At 40.2% G+C, this 26,507-nt stretch overlaps 1 protein-coding gene across 11 annotated transcripts in view; it reads left to right on the top strand.

Annotated features, from left to right (window-relative positions):
* Positions 1–26,507, top strand: part of TTN (titin) — a 240,223-nt gene that overhangs the window by 27,263 nt on the left and 186,453 nt on the right. For 7 of the 11 annotated variants that reach the window (XM_048953102.1, XM_048953108.1, XM_048953107.1 and 4 more), the window contains exons 30-45: positions 74–346; positions 449–712; positions 814–1,074; positions 1,654–1,914; positions 2,406–2,669; positions 2,762–3,022; positions 3,187–3,447; positions 3,900–4,160; positions 4,247–4,388; positions 4,478–4,643; positions 4,842–5,073; positions 5,722–6,006; positions 6,111–6,236; positions 7,963–8,151; positions 12,449–12,505; positions 23,751–26,294. In XM_048953102.1, the coding sequence (XP_048809059.1) occupies positions 74–346; positions 449–712; positions 814–1,074; positions 1,654–1,914; positions 2,406–2,669; positions 2,762–3,022; positions 3,187–3,447; positions 3,900–4,160; positions 4,247–4,388; positions 4,478–4,643; positions 4,842–5,073; positions 5,722–6,006; positions 6,111–6,236; positions 7,963–8,151; positions 12,449–12,505; positions 23,751–26,294 (5,847 nt within the window). The remainder of the gene's footprint in view (positions 1–73; positions 347–448; positions 713–813; positions 1,075–1,653; positions 1,915–2,405; positions 2,670–2,761; positions 3,023–3,186; positions 3,448–3,899; positions 4,161–4,246; positions 4,389–4,477; positions 4,644–4,841; positions 5,074–5,721; positions 6,007–6,110; positions 6,237–7,962; positions 8,152–12,448; positions 12,506–23,750; positions 26,295–26,507) is intronic. The other 4 variants (XM_048953111.1, XM_048953110.1, XM_048953109.1 and 1 more) reach the window with 1 other exon arrangement.

Genomic DNA, 26,507 nt, shown 5'->3' with positions numbered 1-26,507 from the left:
TTGTTATATACCAGACTGCCTTAGTATTCAGTATTCTATTACAAGGATTAATTCATTTCATTTCATTCCATAGCTCGTCCCATGACTATTCTTCAAGGACTTACTGATCAAAAAGTCTGTGAGGGAGATATTGTACAACTTGAAGTTAAGGTCTCTCTAGAAAATGTGGAAGGTGTCTGGATGAAAGATGGTCATGAAATTCAGTCAAGTGATCGTATTCATATCGTGTTGGATAAACAGTCACACATGTTGTTGATAGAAGATGCAACAAAAGAAGACAGTGGAACTTACTCCTTCAGCATTCCTGGTCTTGAACTATCAACCACTGGACAAGTTACTGTGTACAGTAAGTCATTGCCATGAATTTGAAATCATGTTTGCTTTTGGGTTCGTTATGATTACTTTTTAAAGGTATAGCTTTTTCATGATAATTTTTGTAACTTTGCAGGTGTGGAAATAATAGTTCCTCTGAAAGATGTTCATGTAGTTGAAGGAACAAAGGCTATCCTTGAATGCAAAGTTTCAGCACCAGATGTAACTTCCTCCAAATGGTACCTAAATGATCATCAGATAAAGCCTGATGAACGTGTACAAGCTGTGTGTAAAGGCACTAAACAGAGGCTAGTGATTGCCAGAACCCATGCATCAGATGAAGGACATTACAAGTTAATGGTTGGCAAAGTCGAAACAAGTTGCAACGTCACAGTTGAAGGTAAGTTTTGTTTGAGGCAAATTTATTTTGAAATAATTTTTCAATACGAAATAATGGAAGAAACTAATACATGTGTTATGTATTATTTTTATTTTTTATAGAAATTGAGATTATCAGAGGTCTTCATGACATCACCTGCACTGAAACACAGAATGTATCTTTTGAGGTTGAGCTCTCCCATTCAGGGATTGATGTAATTTGGCATTTCAAAGGGCAAGAGATCAAGGCTGGTCCTAAATACAAAATTGAAGCACATGGCAAAATATATAAATTGACAGTGGTGAAAATGATGAAAGATGATGAAGGAGAATATGTATTTTATGCTGGAGGGAAGAAAACATCTGGAAAATTGATAGTGGCAGGTTAGTAGGCTTAAAGTCCAAGATTTTTATTTCAGTGTGCATTAGAAATAATGCTCAAAATACTGTTCTTTGTAAGTGTAATATCTGTGTGCTGTTTCTGTATTTTCTTAGACTTTAATTTCTCTTAATGTTCTCATTGTTCTTCCATTTATCTTTTGTGATCTCTGCAAACTGAATTCAACAGAGCAGTGAAGGAAGTGTTTTACTTCCTTACTGGGTTTTACTAAATCACAGTCTTGGAAGGGAATATTTTAGCATGCTTTTAATATAATTATTGTAAGAAGGATTATTTTTTTCTTAAATATTTGGTGTGCCTCTGCTGATAATAAAAATAGTAAATAAGACTAACTAGGATAAAAAAACATATTTTTGTGATGGTCACATCACATTCTATTCTTGATTTTTCACAGACCTCAGAATGACTATGGGCATGTAGAAAATCGGGGCAAAGAATTCTGTCTAGTACCTGATTTTCATATGATTGCATTTTTATATGGGGGAAATTGAACAGATGCATGACAGCAAATAAAAAAAAAACAAAACAAACAAGAAAAACGATGTACTTTTGCTTTCCAATAGGAGGTGCCATTTCAAAGCCTCTCAGTGACCTGACTGTAGCTGAGTCCCAGAGAGCTGTTTTTGAATGTGAGGTGGCAAATCCTGAATCAGAGGGCCAGTGGCTAAAAAATGGTAAACCATTACCCAGGACAGATCAGTATCGTACTGAAACTGATGGTGTTAAGAGGAGACTTAATATCCCTGCCACAAAGATGGATGATATGGGTGAATATAGCTATGAAATAGCAAGCTCAAAGACGTCTGCTAAACTGCATGTCGAAGGTCAGTTTGTCTGAGTTTGTTTTTTTTTTTTTTAAATTTAAATACAAATAAATAACTCATGTCGTTAAGGCTCAGTTCAGCATCACTCACTATGTCTGGATCATACCCTAAGGTACAAGCATATTTTGCTTCACATTTTGAAAACAATGTTACATTATGATACTCTATCTGAGGTAGCAAAACTTAGTATTTTGGAGCTTGCTCTTCTGGAATTTAGCATGCTATTTTTTTTAAAAAAAGCATATTTTATTTAAGATACTGTCTGGCTGATAGAAATTCACTATTTTCTAGCTGTTTATTAAATATATCAGATAAAGGTTCATGATTGGTTCTCATGGATACTACAATTAGAGGTTTCTTTTTGTGTTCCAAGCACATCGCTTTGGTAGAAATTATATAAATCAATACAAAGGTAATAGATTTTAAAATGAAGAATTGTAGTTCTTTTTTTTTTAAGATCATTGTTAATTTCTTTAAAATATTTTTTCCAGCTGTTAAGATAAAGAAGACTCTTAAGAACTTGACTGTGACAGAAACACAGGAGGCAGTGTTCAGCGTAGAACTTACTCACCCTGATGTGAAAGGAGCTCTGTGGATTAAAAATGGTGTTGAACTTGAATCAAATGACAAATATGAAATTTCAGTGAAAGGAACAATTCACACACTGAAAATCAAGCACTGTGTTGTCACTGATGAGTCTGTTTATAGCTTTAAGCTTGGAAAGATAGGAGCAAATGCCAGACTTCACGTTGAAAGTAAGTCAGTCTATTTTGAGTGTTTGCTTTAATGTGAGGTTTGAGATTCAAATGAAGCAGATTTCTGAATCTTGCTAACTTTCTTCCTTAAGCTGTCAAGATTATCAAGAAGCCAAAGGATGTGACTGCTTTGGAAAATGCTGTTGTTTCCTTTGAACTGAGTGTATCCCATGATACTGTACCAGTTCGCTGGTTCCACAAAAATGTTGAGCTGAAACAAAGTGATAAATACAAGATGATATCACAAAGGAAAGTCCACAAGCTGATGCTGCATAATATATCTCCTGCTGATGCTGGAGAATATACAGCTTTTGTTGGACAACTTGAGTGTAAAGCAAAACTATTTGTGGAAAGTAAGTATTGCAAGTTGGTAAGAAACTATATGAGTTGCTATACCAACTCACATGTAACAGATCTCACACTTTGTAGACTTTTTTCTATTTTTTAACTCCTGCACACATACAGACCTTTTAAAAAATCTTTTTCTTTCTTTTTTATTTTTATTTTTTACCCACAGCCATACACATCACAAAGACCATGAAAAGTATTGAGATCCCTGAGACCAAAACTGCCTCTTTTCAATGTGAAGTTTCTCATTTCAACGTACCTGCTGTCTGGTTGAAAAATGGTGTGGAGATTGAAATGAGTGAAAAGTTCAAAATAGTGGTCCAGGGGAAACTCCATCAGCTGAACATCATGAACACAAGCAGTGAAGATTCTGCAGAATATACGTTTGTCTGTGGAAATGACAGAGTCAGTGCAACTCTGACCGTAAAACGTATGTGAATATGAAATTAACGGAATATTTTACAGTTAACAATACTAGAGTTTACTGTAATGCAGGTGCAATTCAGACAAAACCAGGAATATTGCAGAGAGATTTTAAAATAATCTTAAGTAGCCTAAGCTACATTTTTAGAAAGAGACTAGAAGCTGCAAACTTGAAAGTCAGGCTATTGATCCCTCTGTTTAGAGCAATGTGCCTAAGTGTCAAATCTCCACAGGAGATGAATTTTAGATTCTTGTATCATTCAGAAGGTTTGGAGATTAATTATCTCCATATAAAAAAATACTAATTATAGTATTCTTTCTGGACACAGAAACTTGAAGCTTTCCTTCAAATATCACCAAAAATCAGAACCTGTCTCAAAGATTTTAAGCATCTCTGGACCAGCTGAAGTGTGTTAAAAGCAAAAACCCTAAACCATGCCCATTTCTTTTTTCTCTTAGCCATCCTAATTACCTCCATGCTCGAAGACATCAATGCTGAAGAGAAAGATACAATCACATTTGAAGTTACTGTTAACTATGAAGGTATCTCATATAAATGGCTGAAGAATGGGGTGGAAATAAAATCTACTGACAAATGCCAGATACGAACAAAGAAGCTCACACACTCACTCTCCATAAGGAATGTGCATTTTGGTGATGCTGCAGAATACACATTCGTTGCTGGAAAAGCAGCTTCATCAGCCACTTTATATGTGGAAGGTATTTGGTCTCTTGATTTCTATGTTTAGTGACTTATAATGAGTTAAATAGAAGAATGGCACTCATTCTGTTCTACTTTCCTCCAGCTCGTCACATTGAATTTAGGAAGCATATTAAAGATATTAAGGTTGTGGAGAAGAAGAGAGCCATTTTTGAATGTGAAATTTCAGAACCTGATGTTCAGGTCCAGTGGATGAAGGATGGACAAGAACTTCAGATTGGTGAGAGGTAAATTATTCCTTCTACACCATCTTGACTTTCTAAATGTGTTTTCCCCCAGAAAATAATGTATTCACTGCATTTTCTGGTTTCCTTAGGATGAAAATTCAGCGGGAGAAATATGTCCATCGTCTTATCATTCCTTCCACGAAAATGTCTGATGCTGGTCAGTACACTGTAGTAGCAGGTGGAAACACATCCAGTGCCAATTTGATAGTGGAAGGTCGTGACGTTCGAATCAGAAGTATCCATAAAGATATTCAGGTACAGCATCCAATGAAGAATAAATATTTTATAACTTTATTATTCTAATTCAATCAGCGACAACATCTAACCTGAAAAACCTCCCAGAAAAAAAAAGTATTTGTAAGGCCAGAGCCTTCCTCTGGGAAGTTTTACTGGAGTTTGAGAAAACCTGGAAAAACAAATGCTATTTGTAATGTTTCTAATACTTGCTCGTAGGTCATTGAGAGACAAAGAGCTGAAATTGAATTTGAAGTTAATGAAGATGACATTGAACCACAGTGGTACAAGGATGGCATTGAGATCAACTTCCATTATGAGGAAAGATACAGCTATGTGGTGGAAAGGAGAATTCATCGAATGAGCATCTCTGAAACCACTTACTCTGATGCTGGAGAATATACTTTTGTTGCAGGACGGAATAGGAGTTCTGTTGTTCTCTATGTGAATGGTATGTATACCCAAAACTAACACTTTGACTTCATTTATTACCCTGTATTTTTCTGATATTTATATAACTTTTCTCAAAATCATACCTTGAAATTAAAAAATAAATGCAAAGGGAGTCATTTCTGGAACGCTGTCAAAAGCCTCATACACGTAGATATTTCTTGCTCTAATGAAGTAGCTGAAGAAAATGCTGTAACAGTCCTTTTTTAATCTGTATTATTTTAGACCAGGAAAATATCAAGTTTAAATAAAACTAATTTTTTTAATACGGATAAATACACAGGAGGACCAGCATAACAATTTTTGGAGGCATTTTGCCGAGACAAAACATATGTCACCATAACTACTTCTGTTAAGGCAGTTGCTTCTAGATCATTCCCTTCCTAACAAGGAAAAGGGCACTTTTTCTTAAGCAAGCAAGATTGGGAACAAAAAGATTAAAATTGAAAATTTATTCGCTAATGCTTTAGAACCCATGATGAATACCAGTAATGAGATTTCTTTCCCTCTTCTACCCCTCTTCTCTCTCTCTCCCTCCCTCTCTCTCTCTCTCTCTCTCTCTCTCTCCTCTCCTCCCCTTCCTCTCTTTCTCTCCCCCTCTCTTTCCCCCGTGTTCCCCCTCCCCTCCGCCCCACCTTCTGAAATTCAGCTCCGGAGCCACCTCGGATTATCCAGGAGCTACAGCCAACCACCGTGGAGTCGGGTAAACCTGCCCGCTTCTGTGCAGTGATATCAGGGAAACCCCAGCCCAAAGTTTCCTGGTACAAAGATGATCAACAGCTTTCTCCAGGTTTCAAGTGCAAATTTCTTCATGATGCTCAAGAATATACGCTGTTGCTGATTGAAACTTTCCCTGAAGATTCAGCTGTGTACACATGTGAAGCCAAAAATGACTATGGAGTTGCCACAACTTCAGCTTCACTTTCAGTGGAAAGTGAGTTTGCTATGTTCACAATGTCTGTGAAATTTTATTGTCAACATTTAGTTGCACCTCACCTTTGCCTTTAAATTTAATTACTTACTTTTCTTATTGTTTAGTCCCAGAAGTTGTTTCTCCTGAGCTAGAGGTACCAGTGTATCCACCTGCTGTCATGGTACCACTTCGTGATGCTGTTACATCCGAGGGACAGTCCGCTCGTTTTCAGTGCAGAGTTACAGGCACAGGTAGGTTTAATTTGATGAAATAATGTACATCTTTTCACCTCTTAGAATTTTTCATTTTGAACTCAGAAAACATGCTGCAGCATACGGACTTGAATCAGTCTTTCCCTTGAGGTACAGTTATTTGTTGGATGCACACTGTAAAATGTTACCCACTGACAACTAGCAATTAAGTCATGTGTCAAAGCAGCAAGCATGGAAATTTTAAATTGTCTTAAACAGTAAGCATTTCTAACACAAGTGTTTAGCATATCTGACACACCAAAAAATATGTCTACAGAAACCTGGGAGTCTCAAATGCTAACAGAAGTTGCAAAACTGTGTCAGTGCAAATATGGAGTTTCTAAACAGAACATCATGACTGAAAAACATTATCCTGTTAAATGAATATGACAAAGGTTTCAGTGTCACACAGTATCATATCAATTAATTGAAGAAACAGACCAAAATCTACATCCTAATATTTCTAAGCATTTTTGCAAACTGTAAGCTGCCACTGCATTTTTTTCCTAGCATAGAAAGGATTTCTGTGTTTACTCATCTCTTGAAGTCTCTTTAAGAATTTTTCTTAAGTAACTTTTCTACTTTTAGATAAAAAGATAACCATCCTACAATTTAAGTAATTCTTTCCAAGTTAATTAAAAAAATATTATATTTCTTTACTTCAAAAAATGGTCTTGAGTATGTCAAGTAATAAATTATTCACATTGCAAAATGTAGAATAAGATCCCTAAGGATTTATAATTATTTAAAGATAAATGAAACTCAAACTTTAAAAATAGAGTGATACAGGTAAAAATCCATAATACATTGTTAGCCCACATATATATATTTATACCAATACATAAATTGCTTTTCCATCACTTACCATCAAACTCCAGGGCCTTGTTTTTTTTTCTTCCCTTTTTAAAAAGACAAATCTATTTCATCTAGATCCCCTTTATTAAATACTGTCTCAAAGTGGATTTATGTACTGCTCACTTGTGTTGTACAAACCTTTTATGTTACCTTAGGTAATACACTACTGAAAATATATTGCTTAATGGTACACACTGCAGCTGGCTATTGAAAACACTTCCTCTTTCATCTGATAACAGTGATCACATTATTTGCATGAAAATACTTGACTCATGATGTAATACAACACAAAATGAAGAGTCAAGCTTACAGTTTATATCTCATTCCTTTTCTTTCCCAAGGCTACAAGAATCTATACAAGTAATACAAAATCTTGTTTAGGACTATTACAAAGGTACAAAAACAAGATATTTCTAAAGAAATATGTGCTGTGCAACTTATGACATTTCAACAAAAAGAGGCAAGAAACTATTCTTAGCAAAAAGGCATTCCATTTTATTTTCTTCAAACTGCTCAGCTCAGCCTAGTGATTTTGAAACATTCAGTCAGGTTTTAAAAGGGAATCCATTTTTTAAAATGTGGTTTACTCTACTTCTAGCAGTAGCAAAATATTTTAAAATTTATACTTTAAAAAGAGGAAAAAATGATTTTTACTCAGCATCCTATGATGTAGGATGAGTAAAATCAAAACTTAATATATATGTAATTTTCCACTGATCCTACATTACCAAAGTTAATGTAAGGCATATTCAAACACAAATACAGACTTGAGATTAAAGATTTCTGACAGCCATAAATATAAAAATGGTATTTACTTACTGGTTTAATATCATTATTTACATACTTTTTCTTCTTTTTGTTGCTTGAGCAGATCTGAAAGTCTCTTGGTATAGCAAAGACAGAGAGATCAAGCCATCACGTTTCTTTAGAATGACTCAGTTTGAAGACACTTACCAGCTGGAGATTGCTGAAGCTTATCCAGAGGATGAAGGCACCTACACCTTTGTAGCAAGTAACTCCGTGGGCCAAGTGACAAGCACTGCCACCCTGAAGTTGGAAGGTACAGTGTGCAGTTAAAGAAGATATCTTGTTTAGGTCATGTTCCAACACTAATCTTAACATAACGCTGATGTAAGTGCTTGTCTGTCATGTTGTCTTTTCACTTAACTCATTGCTACAATTTACAATGTCCACAACACATTTGTGTGTCTCCAAAATGCGTCACAGTTTCTCAGTGTTTCATACATTTCACATTTTCATTCTCTCCGCTATTAGAATCTTGCATGAACCAAACATACCTTCTTTTCTGATGGAAGTGCTTTGCTTTCACATTCTTGCATTCTATTTTGAGGAGAGCCTAGTAAGAGTTTTTGTATGAAAAATATTACTTTGAAAGTAAGTTTTGAAAACATGTTAACAATGGTGCGTATTAGTCTTGGGAAGACGAAAAAAAAAATCACATTCACATATAGAATAATCTGGGTTGGACAGGACCTGAAGGATAACCTGGAAATACTATCTGATAAAATACTGATCAAAGCTTTAAAGAAGAAATATTGTCTGGAAAATTTGCTATTAAGGTTTTATATTGTTCTTGCTATTATTTAACCATAAATTATTTCCTTTTTTTTTTTTTTCTTTTTGCAATTTTATAGATGATGTTTTAGAATAGTTCTTGCTGTAATAGTTAGAAAAGAAATCTTGAATGAGAGAGAAAATGTAGTGTAGGGAAAGAAATTAAAAGTTGGCATGCTTCTTTTCAGGATTTAAAAAGGTTGAAGATCTTACAGCAGAGTCCCACTGGCATGTTTCTTCATCTGTTTCACTTAAGGAGGAGACTTTTGGCCAAAGGCCCATCTTTATCCAGCCTATTTCATGCTGCAGGGTCTGCAGTGGGGAAACAGTCAGATTTCAAGCTAGAGTATCTGGCATGCCTAAACCAGAAATCCAGTGGTTTCATAATCAACAGCTCATGCTTCCAGCAAAAGACTTAGTGTTCCACTTTGATGAGTTTACAGGCACAGTTATGCTCATAATAGTAGATGCTTTTCTAGAGCATGCTGGCCAGTATTCTTGCAAGGCAAGAAATAGTGCTGGAGAAACAACTTGTACAGCTACACTTACAGTGACTGCAGAAGGTAAAGCCCCATTTTTACTTCAGAGGGATTCAGTTTGTTGTATACTGCACTTTCACACTGTCACTAATATTCTTTCTTCCTTTCACACCTTTTCTTAAGCAGCTAATGTTAATAATACCTATCATCTATAACCCAACCACTTTCATTTCTTCTGTTTAACATACCTGGAGATCTGTGAATTTCTGTCTTGACATAGGTTTAGAATAAGGATAATCCTACTGAAGAAGTTCAGATTTTTTAAGGTTGGAATTAAGTAATGGTTACAGCATTGACTGAGGTATTTTCACCCTATTCTGTAGGGGGGGGGGAAGAAAAAAGTAAAATACCTCATAAGAGGTTTCATAATAAGCCATCTCATATTGAAACGGTCAAGTCAAAGAAGAAAAAACCATCAACTATTTATCAGCTGCATGACTAGACTAGGCATCACTTGTCATTCATATTTGTGTATGGATATTCTTCCTGTAAAGAGCGTAGTGCATCTGGCATGCTGAGTTTTCAAATGAAGATCATTCATTTTCTTTCTCCATGCTGTATGACTTTGTTCAGAGCATGGCTCAGTAAAGTTCTGTAGATACTAACTTTTTTTTTTTGTTACTTGATTACACAGTGCAAGCCCTAGATAGGCAAAGTTCTGGGAAAGATGTAAAAGAGTCTGTGCGGTCACAGGCTATATCAGAACTTCATGTTACTCCTTTCACAAAGAAGAATACAAAAGCTTTTCGAAAAGAATTTAAATCAATGCAACAACCATCACAGGAATCGGGTGTACAGGTTTTTGAAAGCATATCTGAAATGTTGACCATGAAAGCTACATCAGTTGAAGAAGCAGAAGCCATGCACACAACAGTCCTTTCCCAGACATCTCAGAGCACCAGAATCTCTATGGCTACTGCTCAAGAAACAAAAGGTATTCCTCCAGCGATTCTCCTGCAACTCAGAGACCTAACTGTGAAATCTGGTGATACTGCTCAGTTCATATGTGCCTTAGAAAACGAATTCTTCTCTGAGTTTCTTTGGGCCCATGAAGGTAAACGGATAGAAGTGTCAGAAAAATTGAAGATATCACAAAATGGAAGTGTCCTACAGCTCACAATTTTAAATGCTCAGCTGATAGATCAAGGACTGTACAGTTGTACTATATATAATGATTATGGAGGAACAACAACTGCTGCAATACTAACAGTCAAAGGTGGTTATCTGACTTTAAAAATTATGACATGTTTTGCAACTTTATTATCACAGCTTGTGGCTCATTCAAATGTCCTTAATAATCAGTATTTAATTGAGAAAGTTCTAGTAACTATGCTTTGGTTCTTCCCCTCCACATATATGGTTCTGTTAATAAGTGTTGTAACTTCATACCTCTTTCCAGCAAATAACAGAAGTCTTTTGTGTCTTTTGATTCTTTTTATCTTTCCTGGTATGAAAAGTGAGCTGTAAAGCAGAACAGGCAGATAGGAATTTTTGCATTTTGTGAATTCCTGAAGCTGAAGTTTAAGAGAGTAAAGCATGTCAGTTAAACTACGTATGTGATTATTTCAGACTGGAGGGGTCCAACCTATTTCCCATATATCAGGCTTGCAATATCGGGCAATATGCTTGAAAGGATTAATGGGTGCAAGTTCTGTATTACTGCACTTCTGAATTGCCTTCTACCTTTCACTTGCCCTGAGATATAAGCTCCTTCCCTTTCTCCTGACATCATTATATTAAAATGTTAGTTGTGTTACCACTACTGAAAACTAAAAATGCATTATTGCCACACTAGATGTGTGATCGTATTTGTAAACTTGAAGATACTGGGAGCAGAAAAATAATGAGGAAGCCATTGACCTTCTAACATTGATTTGGCTCTTACATGTTGAATTTTCTTTCTTTACTACTGAGCTGTGTAAAGTGCTTTACATAATCGCCTGCTTCTATTTTCTACACTGAAGTTCTCTAATGCAAAGATAGACTTGTATTACGCCTTATGAACCAAGTAATGAAGGTCTCATAGGCTTAAGTAGAATTTAGGCTTAGTCCCAGCAGAAAGGAAGCTCTTAAAATATATAAACCTCTCATATTTAGTAGCCCTGTAGCCTTAATATGCTGGACATTCTTTTCAGAACGAATTAATGTTTGTTTTTCTTCCCCACCTAACATACAGCTGTTTTACGTCTAAATGTAAGGATGCTTTTTATTCCTGAAAAACATCTGACCTAATCCTTTTCCTAACTTTATTCTTACCTAGCTAAAGAAGCACAAGCCAAAGCAGTAACAAAAATTACTCTTGAATCAGATACTAAAAGCTTTAAAGCAGCCAAAGAATGTCAGTTTAAAGCATCTGAAGTTAAACAAGAGTCATCAAAGAAAACTTCGAGCTTGTTTATATCTACATCCCAAAGATCACATGAAGCTGAGAAGCAAAGAAGCAGGGTCTACTATCCTGATGTTGTGCCATGCGAAGACTTCACAGAAACTGATGCCAGAAAACCAGAGTTTCTTGAAACTCTGCCTTCAGAAACCGTTGTAAAAGAAGGAGACGATGTGTTACTCTTTTGCATAATGAAGGGTGTGCCTACACCTTGTGTGGTCTGGCTGTGCAATCAGCTCATAGTTGAGGAGTCTGCATTGTGTTCCTTAAAACATGATGGGCCACTGTGCAGTTTAAGATTGTTGAAAGTTGGTCAGAACCACCAGGGTACATACAAGTGCAGAATAGTTAATCCTGCAGGACAAGCCGAGTGCAGCACCCATCTGAGAGTGACAGGTTGGCAACTGCATGTTCCTTCCAAGTATCAGTTCCTCTTGCACAGCATCATTGCATTCCAGTACATTCTTTCCCGGGGAGATGATAAAGATCTGATAAGCCTGTGGATTGCTGAATGTTTTCTTCAGGGATCTGATAAGAGATGATAAACATCTGATAAGCCTGTGGATTGCTGAATGTTTTCTTCAGGGATTTAAGGCATGATAAAGGCATGCTCCATTAGAAACCTTCCCCCATCCTGCGAAAAAACATAAATCTTGTAGAAAAGTATACATTGCAAACAAGTTTGAAAGCATTCGGTTGCTCTTTTCTCAATGTTTATCAGATAAATATTTGCATTGTCTGGCATGCGTTTATGTGTCTTTGTGTGAATTTCTGTATCTTTGCAAGAGATTGAATGTTTTACTTCATAAACTGTTGATTGGCAATTTGAGCTCAAAAGTCCTTTTTTTTTTCTTTTCTAGCTCCTGAAAAAATTATGTATGAGAAGCTAGAGGAAGAGATTGAAATGGAAGTGAAAGGTACAGTCACTACTGATGTCACACTGAATAATTAGTACCAGTAATTAGCAACTTTGTGAAAAGCTTTTATCTGCTTATGTGTAGTGTCTGATGGGGAAAGACAGACACGTTTTGAGGCATATTGGAACATGTTGCATGTTTGTTTTGATATGCAAAGGTTTATCTGCATTATAAGGTTATTTAAGTTTTAAAATGTTTAAAACTTCAAATTTATGATTTTGCAGCCATGTTTTGAAATTTTACTTCATGCTTTGCAGCTGTTCACAGAGCTTTTATTTGTTCAATTTCCTTTTGAATGCATGCAATAGTTTACTTCAGTAAGAAGCTATACAAATCTTAATCACATTATTTTTAAGCAAGTTATCAACCTAACCTAGTCAGTTCAATGAACATTATTGAATGAATGAATTGTGCTAGAATACATTTGTTGTTCAGGGTATGTGGAAGCTATACATTTCCTTTGATTCCTTGCACTTCATTTACATACATTAATTCATCATTATACATCTCTTACCCTGGCTTGCAGATAGCATATGTGGTTCATGTTGCTTGCTTTTTTTTCCTGTGCATAACACTGTTAGTGGCTGTATTAGTTCGAATAAACGCCTTCTCATTTCATGTTAGCTAATTACTTATGTTTTTTTTATATCTTTTCAAAATATTTTTTCTCAATTGTTTGAGCATTTAATCTACAAGCAGAGGGGTCAGAAAGGGCGTTTATTCTACTGTCTGCAAGTCAGGTAAGATTTTCTTCTTTGCCACTCAAAGACATGCAGCTTTTCCAGGCAGCAAAAACACACACAGAAGAACGTGTTGTTTTGAAATTCATTTTTGCTTGTTCAAGAAGAAATTCCCACAGTCTGAAGAAAGAACAGACAACGAACGATTTTCGTGTCAATCTTTAAAACAGAGCAAGGCGTTGCGTTTATTCGAACAAATATGGTGAGTGAATTACCTTTTTTTTTTCCTGGGTGTGTGATGAAATCTGTTGCATGCCCTTTTTTTTTTTTAATTCAATTGCTTTTTTTTTTTTCAATCAATCAATGGGTAGAGCGAGGCACACTGTAACCCAGTCTCCTCCCTTCTCTTCCAGAGTGGCACAGCAAGACGAACACCGAGGGACATGGGGGAAGGGTGGTGCTGGGCTGCTCCCAGAACTGCAAACCCACCTTCATGCAGGGCCTCAAGTGTAGGTCCGTCTTGGAGGGGGACCCTGCTGTCTTCCAATGCAAGCTGGTGGCATGCCCGCCACCTCATATGGCATGGTTCCACAACAATCGGCCAGTCCACCAGGACTGCCGCAAGGTGATCCGCACCGAGAGCGAGGAGCACACGCACCGTGCCAGCCTGGAGGTGCAGGACGTGCAAGAGCACGATGCCGGCAGCTACAGGGTGTTCGCCATTAACAGCGAGGGCTCAGCTGAGTCTGCTGCCTCACTGCTGGTGGCGCGCAGCAGTGAGCAGCAGGACTCGGGCCGTGTAGGGAAGGTGCAGTTAGTGCAGGAGAGGTGGGAATGCTTGCTGCAGCAGCGGCACCAGGACCGGCTGCGCGTGGTGCTCCGCTGCACTGGCTCGCCCTTTGACAAGGGCCAGGAGGCTGAGCAGCAGCTGCCAAACTTCTCAGCCCGGGGCAGGGTACGGACCATACGTTTCCAGAGACTGCCATCAGTGGAGTCTCACCGTCTGGAGATAGTACGTGGTAGGGAGCGCAGTGGAAAACTGGTGAATGCTGAGGAATTGTTGGATGAGGAAATCCGCTGGAAGCTGCAGCGGCTGCGGGAGGCAAAGAGGGCAGCTCTGAAAAAGAAGCAGGAGTCCTTCCTGTCCGAGCCACAGGGGGGTCCTTCTGGGAAGCCCTGCCCGCCTGAGGCACCTGGCAAGATGGATGGCTCGAAGCCCTTCCAGATGCAGGAGGTCGAAAAATACAGCATGCCCAAGGTGGCAGAGAAGAGATGGAAAGCACGTGGTGGGCTCCTGGAGCCCTGCCCACCTCTCTTCGTCCAGGGAGTCAGGCCCCAGGAGGCTGTAGAGGGACAGAGAGTCACTTTCTCCTGCCTCTTCCATGGCTGCCCAAAGCCAGTGATCACTTGGTACAACAACACTAATCCGGTGGGACGCATCCGAGGCACTGCAGTACACACCACAGAGTGCCGCTCTACATTAACCTTCTCGCCCCTGCTCCCACAGCACAGTGGCACAGTCACCTGTGTGATTTCCAACCCTCTGGGCTCGGTTAGCACCTCTGCTGCACTCCATGTGAGGCAGCGGATGCTGGCCTATGAGGTTGTTACATTGTTAGAGAAAGAGGAAAGAAAGAAAGAAATGGAGAAGGCAAAGGAAGAGGAGAACAAAAAAGAAGAGAAGGAGGAAGAAGGGGATAAAGAGAAGGAGGAGGAAAAGAAAGAACAAGAAAAGGAAGAGGAGGAAGAAGAGGAACAAGAAAAAGAGGAGAAAGAGGAGAGGGAAGTAAGTCTGGCCTTTACAGAAGAGCAGGGGCTGCCAAATACTTTTCCAGACTCAGACCTGCTGTCACTGCCTGTAGAAATCAAAATCACTGCCCCTACTCCAACACCGGAGCAAGACACAGAGATGAAAGAGACCATGCAGTCCTCTCCAGGCCAGGCTGCGCCTGCCATAAAACACAAGTTCAAGTTTTCATTTGATGTCAGAAATGAGCCACCCCAAATTGTGTTAGAAGCCCCAGCACGTATCCATTGCTGTGAAGGGGAGGCAGTGGTTTTGCAGTGTAGTGTGTCTGGGCAGCCTCCACCATCTGTGACCTGGTCCTGGAATGGCCAGAACCTCTCTGCCAGTGAGAGGCTGAGTTTTGAGAAATGTGAGGCTGGCACTCACCGTTTACACATCCTAGGGGTCTCTGTTTCAGATGCTGGACTGTACTGTTGTGTGGCCAAGAATGTGGCTGGAACAGCACAGTCAGCCTCTGAGCTTACAGTGCAACCTAGTGCATCAAGGTTGTATAGCAAGGATGGAGACGCTGAGGTACTCCCTGCCATGAACCCTGACCTGTTTCTCAGTACACCTGGGAAGGAAAAAGAGGAACAGATCACGTGCTCTGAGGAGGAAGAAGGCCACCTACCCTGGTCCCTGCAGTGGTCTCCCTCACCTGGTGAGCAGGTGGGAAAGGACTTTGGAGAAAGTAAGATAGGGGAAACAATACTGCTGGATGTCAGGGAGGTTTGTGCAAAGCAGAAAGTGGGTTATGCAGAAGAGTGTGTGAGGGATGCTGGTGATATTTCTGAGATGGAACAGCATAGTGAAAAAGCAGTCTCTGAGGAACATGACTTTGGAATTGATGTCACTGTCCTACACCCAAGCACATCCAGGGAAAAGTATGAACTTGTGGCCAAGGACTCAGGCCACTTTTCAGAGGAGCTGGAGGCTGAAGGTGACAAGCTGGCACAAAACACAGACAGCTTATCCTGGGATATCTTGAAGTCACCTCTTACAGAAATGAAACGGCAAGTGCCTGCCTCTGAGCAGTCTACTCTGGCAAAGGAGCACGAGGATCTAAAGTTCTCTGCTGCTATATCAGCACTGATGCAAGAAGAGACTGACAGCTACTTGGAGGACAGTGATGCTTCTGCTTGGGAGGCAATGGCTTCTGACATGTCTCTTGTTGACGAGCCAAGTGTGCCCCACCTACAGGACAGTAGCACACCTTCAAAAGACTCATTAGGTCTCCTAAAAGAGGAGCAGCAGGAGGAATGGGCTAAGGAACAAGAGAGATCAGTAGATACTGAACAGGACATTGAGGTTGATGACCGTCTTCATAAGGAAGAATTGATTGATGCTGGGAAAGCTGCACATAAAATAAACATTGGTGGACAACTACTGCAAGAAAGAGAGTCTGATGTGGACATCTACTCTTTGGATTTAATTCTTCCTCCTCCTGACATAGAAAATTCAGGTCAGGAATTTACTGAAGAAGTTGAGGTTCATTCAGACGTACATTTCAAAGAGCAGTTACTGCCATCTGAGACTGATGAGACCAGTATCATATTTGATCTGAAGAAGTTTGTGGAGCCTTTTCCAGCTGAGGAAAACACAAAGCAGGTGCAAATTCCCACAGCTTTAGAGAGTGTGGAGGTGGGAGAAGCTGGGCTCATCTCCCCTGTGCACAAATGTGAAGTGCTTGTGGAAGAGATGTCTCTGAGTGAGGTTCCGTGTCCAAGTCATGGTATGCAGCAGGAGGAAGTCAGTGTTCAGGAAGAAATCAGACAACCTCATTTGCAAATCTCTAATGGGAACCTCGGCAGTATCACATCTGCTGAAGAGCGGATATCTGCTGAAGAAATTCACAAATCAGAGGCAAATGTTTGTTGGGATTCACCTGAGGGACAGATTCACAGTTATCTGTTGGAGTCCTCTGCAGATTTCCAAAGAACAGTACAAGAAATGCATGTAAGGGAGAGTGAGGAGAGACTGGAGCCAACAGAATTCGGGAGTGACACCTTCATCAGTGACTTGAAAAAAGCTGCACAGGAGAAGAAACCGCAGACCTGGCATCAAGCAGAGGAGGAAGGCAGCTTCAGGATAGAAAAGGTCTTTGAAAAAGGTGTGAGCTTATCCACTAGTGAGATAGAAAGCACAGGTTCCCCCGAGGGGAAGCCTGGGGACTCCGAGCAGGAACCAAACAGAGCAAAGGACTTCTCGTTTGGGAAACTCATACTTGGTTTAACAGTGGATAATTCTGTGGCACAGAAGGAACAAAAAAATGACTCTTGGGCCAAGAAGAGAAGTTCCACTACGGAAGCCTCTGAGAACAGCCTGGATGGAGAAGAAAAGTGGGAAGATGTTTCTGCAGGTCCAGAGCCCAGTGCTGATCAGGTCTCAGAGCCAGAACCTGATTTATCCTTGGCTAAGTATTTAAGGTCAACAGGGATCCAGGAAGCTCCAAATATCAAAGGCACAGTTCAGAAGGAACAGCGAGAAACCATCACTTCCTTGGAAGTAGAGGAGGTTACCTTCAGCGCAGTTTATGACTATTACAAAAACCAGCAGGAGCTGATCCGGCCCTTCTCTCCTGAGTCAGAAATATCTATAGAATTGGAGAGTGGGAGTGGTGAGGAGTCACCTGATTCAGACCGCTTCTACACACCTCCCTCCTCAGTGGAGATCTTTGAAACTGCCTCATCAGCATCCTACCACACACCACTCGGCACACCCGAGCGCTACTCCACACCATCTGAGGCCTCTGGGTACAGAACACCACCTGAGCGCTATTCCACACCTGAGCACTACTCCACACCATCTGAGGGCTCCGGGTACAGGACACCACCTGAGCGCTACTCCACACCATCTGAGGGCTCCGGGTACAGGACACCACCTGAGCGCTACTCCACACCATCCGAGGAATCAAACTACAGCATGCCACCCGAACGTTACTCCACACCCTCAGGTGATTCAAAGCACAACACATCCTCTGAGTGCTACTTCACACCCTTTGAGGGACTTCACTCAGCATCAGGGGACATCACACCACCAGAGAGCTACTGGACACCCATTGGGGAATATAAGGATGCCCTGGCAGTATTTCCCCCCTGCGAGGAAAGGTATCAGGCTCCAGAGCAGCCACCACGGGATGAGGTGTTTAGGACCCCTCGTGAAGCCCGAGAGCCATCAGGCAATGAGATGCCACCCGCCTTCCTGAAGGCATTAAGCAGGAGGAGGCTGTATGAGGGCAGCACACTGAGTTTTGTGGCTGAGGTGGTAGGTGTGCCTGAGCCAGGAGTAAAGTGGTATCACAATAAATCCCTACTGGAGGTGGATAAGAGAGTGCGGGTAGAGAAGGATGGGGACAAGTGTGTGCTGGAGATCACTAACATTCAGAAAGATGATGAAGGACAGTACCTGTGCCATGCAGTAAACATTGTTGGGGAAGCTAAAAGCATTGCCCAGGTGGAAGTTTTGCCTGAAGATGGGCGATCACTAGCACTGCCACCCCCTGTGACCCACCAGCATGTTATACAGTTTGACCTAGAGGAAGACACATCCTCACGGTCACCTTCACCACAGGAAATCCTCCTGGAAGTGGAGCTGGATGAGAATGAGGTGAGAGAGTTTGAGAAGCAGGTCAAAATCATAACAAGTCCAGAGTTTAGCCCGGATAAGAAGAGCATGGTTGTCTCCCTGGATGTGCTTCCACTTGCCCTGTTGGAACAAGTTTCAGGCTTCGCCTCAGAGGAAAATGAGGATGTGAAAATTGATTTTCAAGTGACCGAAATGCCTCCCCGCTTTGCTGTGCCCTTTACAGATGTGAAAGTTACAGAAGGCTCAGAGGCAGTCTTCGAATGTGTGGTAACAGGGATGCCTGTCCCAGTGGTGCAGTGGTTCAGAGGTGACACCTGTGTGACACCTGTTGCAGGGAAGTACGTAGTAAGTCAGAAAGAAGGACTTCACAGCCTGAAGGTCCTTAACGTAGGTCATTCTGATGGTGGCTGGTATCACTGTCAGGCAATCAATAGGCTTGGAGAAGCGATGTGTAAAGGCTCTGTCATAGTCACAGGGAGTGACTTGCAGGGAGCAAGTGCTATGGCAAGCAGTGAGACACACATGGGCAGTGAACCAGAGAGGCCTGAGAAGTGTGACTTGCTTTTAAGTAAGGCTGAGACGTCAGAAAAATGGTCAGAAGTAAAGATGGAGTGTGAGTTTAAGCCATGTGCTGAGGACTCTGGGAGACCTGAGGTGACTGAACAAGAGCATGAAGTGGAAGGGGATAAGACTGTCAGCATTAATTGTGATGTGTCCAGAGAGCCATCCCAAGAGAAAGAGGTTGAGTCTAGGGTGGAGGAAACAGAGAGCTGCAGCTTTGAGTTCCAGGTTGCAGAAGTTCCTCCCAAATTTCTGACTCTCATTTCTGACTACAGTACATTTGTTGGTGCATCAGCATGTTTCCAGTGTCTCGTAACTGGCTCCCCTCACCCGAGTGTCCATTGGTACAAGGATGGGATGTTGTTGGAAGGGGACCGGTACTATATGCAGGAAGAGGAAGGTGGTTTTCATAGCCTTACTATTGACAATTTGATGCAAAATGACAGTGGGCTATACAAATGTATAGCAATTAACAGGGTAGGAACTGCTGAGACTTGTGCGTTGTTAACATTGTACTGAATTTCCATAACTTATTTCAGAGTCTCTTTTGAAACACTAAATGTTTTATGCTGTTACTCACTGCAGGTAAAAATGCAACAGTAATTTTAGGGGCATTGTTTTTCATCTCTTTAGGGATGAAGTTCACCCCATGTGGGCATATTTCTATCTCACTTAAACTTGCTTTTGTTGAGGAATTTAAGTGAGATTTACAGTGTGAATAAATTTTGTGTATACTTTCTGAACTGAGGTGTATTTCAGACTCCTCCCGAGCTCCTTACTCATTCTTGTAAAGATATTTCAATTAACACTCATATGCAGGAATTGTTTGTTTTGTATAGTGTATATAGCCCTGTGTCTGTACTAGTGCTATTGTATTTGTAGTTCATAGGCTGGAAATCACCTAAAAATGTAGAAATTGCCTTTTTCTTGTAGACTAATGGTTATACAATACTAACTTTGGCCTGCTTTTTAGTTTGGACATAGTTCCGTGAAATAACACCTTAAGCTGATACACCCCTTTCTCACAATGTTGTGTCAGACAATGTGAGTATAATTCAAATCCTGTTTACAGTTTCTATCATTGCAAAACTATTATTACCATGAACTTCACTCTACTGACTTTGTTGTATCTGATTTTTTTTTTAATTATATCAATTGGATTACTCTGTAGCAAAGAAAATTAATACAATGGGAAGAGAAGGCTTTGCTTTAGTAGGGACTGGACAGGATTTTTACTCTATTACCAAGTAATAAACATAAAAATCTATTTTGTACTGTATCTTTAAAAGTTAAAGAGAAAGGAAAGGGAGCATAATACATCAATTATGTAACTGTAAATTCATTAATATAATTTTTTTGTTGTCCCCGTATTCCAGTATCACTCACTGAATATATATAGTATTAAAATACAAATTTTATGCAGTATTCTTGTTAGGCATTAGAAATGAATACAGATTCCTTTTTTAAAAAAGCAATTATTAGTAACAGATAAGAGTGCTGTGTTTCAAGGTGACCAGAAATAAATAAAATGTATTCAGTTATCTTTGGCATTTTCTCAGCAGAAGAGATTTTTACATTATCGTTCTCAGTATGAATATATATTTTTGTATTTAAACTAATGCTAACATTTAGGAAGAGGAGTCAGCAGTAGTTCACATAATTAAATCAGAACTGAATTAATCTTAGATCAACAGTGCTAAACTGAATGAGCAAGCATGTTAAAAGTATTAAAGTTATTAATATTTAGCAGAATTTAAATAGTGCCAATGCATGTGCCAGCTTTACAGGTGCCTATATGCCAGCATGGAAACCAAAGTTTAAGAACCCTTACCACAAATTATTTTTGCTTTAATTTTGTGAAAAATCAGATTATTTACAAATTACTAGCAGTTGCCTTGCAAACTGCTTCAAGGAGCATGATGATTTTAAGTGTGAGAAAGCTATTCCTGTAGTATATTCAGTAATGGTCATGCTTGTTCTTATTTCTGAGTTCTGTGCGTTCTCACACTGAGGTCAATATGCCTCAAAACCTCAATAATCTTTAAAACTATTCCATCGTTTATAGTAATTTTTGATCAGAAGATTCATTTTGCCCAGTTGTGCTGCACAGTATAAACATGACTTGCAGGAGTGGCTAGTTCTAATGACCCAGCATGTGGAGAAAATGACTGGAGTGATTAGGCTAGTATAATCATGTCACTTAATTTTCTTCCCAGTCATGACCCTGTAATAAATATTTAAGTATGTTGTTAGTAGGCGGAGGCAATTGTAATTTCTCATAGATAATGGTGGTAGGAAAGAGAAGGGAGAGTGTCTGACCCAACATTGTGATGGTGTTACTTGTTTCTTGATGTGTCCTTATCCATTCCTTGCATAGATTATTAGGCAGCAGAGGTCCCTAGGAAAAGTGGGATGAATTGTTCTGTTCTGTGTCAGCTGTGACATGAAGGGTCTTTCAGGTCTAAAGCCAATGAGGTCAGAGAGCCTTTGGTTAGGTCCTAAGTGATTGTGACCTGTGTTTAATTTGCAGATTCATGAGCTGAAATTTTTAGTAGAAAATGATCCTGCTTCAAAACCTTGTACCCAAACAAGTCCCAGTTCATGTCCACATCTGAGACATAAGGCAGGGCATATTTATGTCTACTTGTGCAGTACTGTTTGTGATTTATGTATGTTTAAAGAACTTAAGTTTCATAAATTGGCCAGGAGCACTATGGTGTGCTTATAAAGATCCAACCAGTGCTACAACAATGGAAATCTGAAAAAATTTAGTTTGAGAAAGCTTCCTCTGTGATATTTGGTATAGCCTTGTGCCATGTTTGACCACCTCTCCTCCTTGTACCTTCATAGGAATTTTTTAAAAAGTCAAGAATTCACTGTCAAATTTAAGCTCTTCATTTTCACAAATCATGTATCTTTAAAAAAAAAAAAAAAGGATGGATTACATATGTTTGTCATCAATGTGTATTGTATGTTAACATGTATGGTTAATTTGTGAAATAAATATGTAAACTATTTAAGTCCACTGCTTCCTGTATTTTATTCATTTCAGAGACAGCTACAATATGAAAAATACAAAAATCGGTGTATTTTTTCTGGCATAAATATACAGGAACAAAACCAAAATGCATTAACTTTTTCTTCATTCCTGTGTATAAAGCCATCTCGTGTGTTGTTATAATTTATCTTCTGCAATTTTTATATTTTCTCATGGCCCAGGTCAGCTGTCCATCTTCAAATTTAGTAGTACACTGAATTTTCGAGGAAGCTGTCCTACAGGTTTAACAAGGCTGTTAGATTCTACTAAAGGACTGGTGTAATTTCTTTTTCATCTAAGCATCTCTTCTCTTCAGGTAGTCACCATGCATAGTGTTATATCATGTATACTTTGGCATTTGTGGAAAGGTTAATAATTGCTAGAGCTAATGTGAAAGAATTGGGTATGGCATATTCTGTTCTTCTTCATAGTTGTTATTTGAGTACAGCAAAAATTATTATTTCACAATAAATTTTGGAATTTAAGATGCTGTAATTGAAAAGTTATCAAGGTTCATCATTAGAATAACTGGAGATATTTATCCACTCCTTTCATTCTTTTTTAACAACTTCAGTGTCCGTCCAACATCAAATATCATGGGCAACAACTGAGCTAATTTGTTTCTGGGTGGACAACAATATCTGATTTCTAAAGATTTTCTTTTGTGCTGTGCTTTTCTTGGATATCCTGTTCCATTCCCAGAAACCTCAGAATTCACTGATGTTTCTGCTGTCAAGAATGTGAGGACAACACATTCTTTCCTCCATTTGTTTCCTCACATTTTAAACCACCATTAGAACTAAGTGGTCCATCACATAAGGGTCTAAATTCATAACAGCAAGAAGAAAAAACAAAGTGCTCTTATTTTTTTCTGGTATTATAGGAGTTCTAATATGCAGAGTTGTGCCACTTAAAAGCAGAAAGTCAAATAAATGACAGTAAAGCAAGAATGCAAACTCATTATTTTAGTAATAACAGTGTTTAAACTTAAAGATTCTATTGATAAAAACCGGAGAATTCTTCTGAGGGAGCAGAAATTTCTTGTGTTACATGCAAGAGTTGAAAGAAATTAAGTAACTATACCAGAGGAAGAGCTGGTGTGCTGAAAACTTGTATTTTTTCCGGCTTGGAATCTGACATTCTGCTTTTTCTTGGTATTTTGAATTAATCAGGGCTTTAGCACTGCTGTTCTATTTATTTGTATGCGTGTGCCTATAAATAAGGCTCATACCACTATATTTGTGAAATGCGCCACTGTTGCTTGACTGTTATTTTCAGTGTTCACTAAATCATCCATGAGATTATGTCTAAACCATACTGTGATGTCAAGTTTAATGAGATGCCCACATTAATCTATATGGCAAGTTCTTAATTAACCTGACGGCACAGCATGGGTTGCTGTGTATGGTAAGTATCTGATAGAAGGATAACCTTGTGTACCTGCTGTATGGTAGTAAGAAACACTCCAAATATACAAAAATAGTTGTATTGTATACAGCACTAACACAGCTGTACGTTACTCTTAGCTGCTTATTGCTGTTTTAAGTGTTTACTTAAACGTTCTAGTAAAACTAAACTTTTTTTTTTTCCATACAGACATCTCTAGTTCTCTTACTGTGTCTTCTGAGGAAGGAAGAAGTGAAGGCTACAGCAGCAGCCTTCAGTTGCCCGATAGAGAAAAAACACTTGAATTTGAGTCTGAAAAACCAGTTTACTCCAGTCAAAGCAAGCAGAAAATGGAGGAGGGGGGCAGTGCACCTGTTTTCCTCAGACAGGTCTCAGATGTTGAAGTCTGGCAGGGAGATGTAGCTAGGCTGTCTGTTACTGTTACTGGAAGCCCCACACCCAAAATCCAGTGGTTTTTCAATGGTGTGAAGCTAACCCCCTCCACAGATTGTAAATTAGTGTTTGCTGGAAATGACCACAGCCTCATCCTCCCCTATGCAGGCATGCAGGATGAGGGCAAGTACACGTGCACAGCCAGCAATGTGCATGGTGAGGCCACGTGCAGTGCCCACCTCCACGTGCAGCAGCGGGCACAAGGGGCCCCTTGCTTTGCCAGGGTACCAGAGAGTGTGCAGTGTGCACCAGGTTTCACCGCTGTCTTTGAGTACACTGTAGCTGGGCAGCCATGCCCTGATGTGGAGTGGTTCAAGGGGAACGAGCAACTTTTCTTGGATGCACGTTCCTTTGTGGCTCACCATCCTGATGGCTCAGGCTCCCTGACAGTGCAGGAGTGCACTGAGGAGGACACTGGGCTGTACATCTGCCGAGCAGTGAATTCACTGGGTGAGGCTGTATGCTCTGCTGAGCTCCTTGTGCTGCCTGAGGAGCATCTTGTGTGCAATCAGAGTCCAGCCTTGCAGCACTCCATGGTGACAGAGGACCAAAGTCCTACGTCCTATGAGGAGGCCAGCGAGCTTCCCACTGCAGAAAGAGCCCTTAGCCTTGAGCCCATGAGGGAACCCCAGGCTCTCCTCCAGCTCCAGATGAGCCAGATGGAGCACATGCTGCCCAAGGAGGGCATATTACCTAGCCTGCCACCAACCTGCCTTGCTGTGCAGGGTGTTGAAGAAATGCTGACCCAGGCAGCCACAACGCAGGAGAACAACAAGCTTCTGGCGGAGCTGGTTCAGACCCTCCCTGGTGGCCCCCAAAGTGTTTCACCTGAAGTGGCAACTGAAACACCACTGCCAGGCTGCCTTGGAACTGTGGCTGCACAGATGTTCTTGCCCAAAGAGCAAGTCATCCCAGAGGAGTTAGAACAGATGGCTGCTCTGAAGACAGAAGTTTCCCAAGCCTTTCAACAGGTATCAAGCACCACTGAGAGCTATGTCATGTATGGTGACCACTTTCAAGTCGTAGAAGGCTTCCAGGCAATGCAAGGAGAGCTAAAGGCTGAACCCAGATTTCCCTCTGAATTGACGTGCACAGAGGGTCATGCTGTCCCCCTGGAGAACATTTCTGCCCTGGAAGTGGCAGAGGAAGATTTTGCTGCAAGAATCCGTGAGGGACAGGCTGTGAGATTTCCCTTACTACTAGAAGAAAACCAGCCTTTGGAGGAAGAACACGTTATCAGTCTTGCTAGCCCACTTAAGCAGTATTCCAAGGTAGGAAGACAGCCCTGTGAAATGATGTATGCTAGCCAGTTCTGGACAAGCCAAGCCTTTACCAAAGAGAGCCAGCTCACTTATCAGGTTCCCAAGAGCTGTCACCTAGATATAAAGTCCCAAATCAGAGATGCACTAAAAGCTGCAGTGGTAAGTGAGCAAAACCTCTTGTTTTCAGAGTGGTTGGCTGATAAAGAAAGCATTGAAGTACAGGCACTAAAAATCACCAAGGAACATAAATATGCCTTGTGCACCTATGTTGTGACCGCAGGAGGACTCAATCCCATTGAAATTCCAGTCTCTCTTGCAGAAGTCGACATTGAGATAGCTGACCAGAAAAAAGTATTAAAGGAGGCTTTCTATTCTCTTATTTATGAAGAAAAGCACCTCTTGACAGATGAAAAACCTGAAGCATTGCCAAGCCCTCCTCATTCACTTAACTCAGGAAAATCCATTGATGAAGCTTCTGAGCTGGAGCCCCAGCAGGCTGAGAGAACTATAGAGGCAGAAATACCCTTGGAACAGCCTTTATCTGCTGAAGTAGTCAACATTCTGATGGAACATGGCCAAATCAAGGATGTGGGGGCAGCGGCAGCCACTGCTGATGTAGCCCCTGCAGGCGTTCCTGTTGAGAAACCCACAGAAATACTGAAAAGGAAGGAGAAAAGGGAAAAAATACATGAGGAGGAGGGCAGAGAGGGTCTGGAAACTAAAGGTGTGAATCTAGAGGATGAGCTGAGTAAAGAGAATTACCCTATCATACACAGCAAGCTGGTTAACACTATTGTGGAGGAAGGGGAGAGTGTCACTCTGGTATCTGTCATAACAAATGTCAGAGAGGTGAATTGGTACTTTGACGGTAAACTGGTGTCTTCAGGCAACAAATTCAAGTGTTTGCAAGATCAAGACACATACAAATTAGTGATCAGCCAAGTGTGTGGGGAGATCCACCAAGGAGAGTACACTTGTGAGGCACTGAATCAAGGTGGAAAAAGAACAACAACAGCAAAGCTCACAGTTGTTAAAAGAGGTTGGATTATGGGGATAAAAGACCACCTTTCTAATACACTGCTCTGCTAAGGAAATTGCCCCATTATGTATCTGTATCTTTGGATACAGATACAATACTAATACAATCACAGCACTAATCAGAGGGTCTCCTTTCTCTCTTTATTCATGATTTTTTTTTACCACATTGTAGTCTCTCACTTCCACAGTATACAGCCAAGATCAGGATGAACTG

The sequence above is a fragment of the Lagopus muta genome, chromosome 8 (assembly GCF_023343835.1).
Source record: "Lagopus muta isolate bLagMut1 chromosome 8, bLagMut1 primary, whole genome shotgun sequence".
Lineage (NCBI taxonomy): Eukaryota > Metazoa > Chordata > Aves > Galliformes > Phasianidae > Lagopus > Lagopus muta.
This window is presented reverse-complemented; position numbering and strand designations above follow the sequence as displayed.